The 1729-nt window shown below is 38.6% G+C and overlaps 1 protein-coding gene across 1 annotated transcript in view; it reads right to left on the bottom strand.

The window, feature by feature from the left end:
- Positions 1-344: 344 nt before the first annotated feature.
- LOC118432718 (homeobox protein Hox-D11-like) overlaps positions 345-1729 on the bottom strand; it is a 5729-nt gene continuing 4344 nt past the window's right edge. The window contains 1 exon segment of the mRNA XM_035844330.1: positions 345-1228. Coding sequence (XP_035700223.1) covers positions 1154-1228 — 75 coding nt within the window. The 3' untranslated portion in view covers positions 345-1153.

Raw genomic sequence — 1729 nt, 5'->3', positions numbered from 1 at the left:
ACACGGCGGTGGCACGCTGTGTATTCTTTGGGGATTATTCTGTTTGAAAACTAGGACTGTTAACTATCAAGGGAGCGAACCATCACACCGTCTTTACTCAGCCGTATTTCATTCACGTGGCGTGTGTACGGACAGTTCGATCAATGGCTTTCAGGTATATAGAATCTGCTTTGAAGAAGGAAAGCTGGGCAAGGATGGAGGGCAAGAGAGGTCGTTACCAGCCCAATACATGCTACAAATCGATGGAAGTTCGATTTTTTCCGGTGATCCTTGGATTAGTTGAGAGCTACATAGGGATTTGTAATGGTTCTGTCCTCCTTTCACCAAAAGAAATACAAGAAAGCTTCAAGCTGTTGAGAAGTTTATTATAAACCTTTGACTGACCAAATGGTAAAAGCGTACGAACACACTTCCCCTCTATAGTGATTGTGGTGTACAGTAAACACATTGCACCATATAGTTACCCTTCCCTACACAACATCGCATCCTGAAACTGTATTATCCTAAACTCTAACCCCACTTACGTACATACACCGTTTTTTCCGGGCTATCCAAAGTCTGACAGGCCAATTTTTGGCACTAGGTATACATTTGACACGTTATAGAATCTTCCTGTGAGGAAGTAAGTTAAACTCGGATCTTTCAAATTTGTAGCGTCAACTGATCAATTGAATGATATGTGTTGGAACCAAAAGTGTTGCATTGTGATTAAAAAAAAGGTGAAAAGAAAGTAAATATAACAATATATATTATAACATAACAAGAGATTTAAATCTTCTCTATGTGCAAGAAACTGGTGACATTCGATACAATAGAAACACATGTGCGTCTACTACAGCTATAGTATAAGGTTTTTTCAGATTTGGTTATATATCTAGTAATGGACAAAATGGAGCGAATGTAACAGCAACATTGAACGTACGTAACTTTACATTACATCCGTAAACGTTCAAGACGGCAAGATATAAGTATGCATTAACATCCACACTAGAACATGTTGATCATATTTTTCAAAAAACATCTTTGTCAAAATATCTCTCATTTCAAGTTGCGTTTTTTGCATATACATAACAATAATATAATGTAGGTATACGTGACTTATAATTAATAGATTGTACTATGGATGAGAATTTGTACAAGTGGTGGGGGGTCTTTAAGGACACATCTCGCTATTCCGTCGGTCCAGTTTCTTCTGCTTGATGCGTCGGTTTTGGAACCAGATCTTGACCTGATGGGGAATAAGAAATGCGTATATAGAGACATTGTGTATCCATCTTCACAATTCAACATCATAGAAATTTAGTCTCAACGATCTTTCTACAATCATTTGAAAATATCACAGTTCTCACTAATAACTGTAGGAGAATCCATCATTGCTAAATACGAATGTATGGTTATCCTCAAAAGAAATTTCTAGCATAAATATTTTGTCGAAATCATTTCGCCTGCAAAATTTGGGGATGTACAGAGGCAAATGTCATTCTATGCTACAGCGGTTTGGTCAAACCACCCGTGTTAGTGGAAGGGCACCACAACACGGGGTGGGGCAAGTCCTGAGTGGGTACTGAAAAGTATGAAGGCCTAGACCGTCAATCGCAAGAAACGCTTCTCCAGACCATTTCCAAGCCCACTCCGGACCATTTCCAATCTTTCTTAACACAATTTTCAGCCCTTACAAGACAGCTTTCTCCGTACCATTTCAAGAATTCTGAATAGCATTTCTAAAGCT

Source organism: Branchiostoma floridae, chromosome 16 (assembly GCF_000003815.2).
Source record: "Branchiostoma floridae strain S238N-H82 chromosome 16, Bfl_VNyyK, whole genome shotgun sequence".
Taxonomy (NCBI): domain Eukaryota; kingdom Metazoa; phylum Chordata; class Leptocardii; order Amphioxiformes; family Branchiostomatidae; genus Branchiostoma; species Branchiostoma floridae.
Note: the sequence above shows the minus strand (reverse complement) of the source record. Positions and strands in the feature narration are given on the sequence as shown.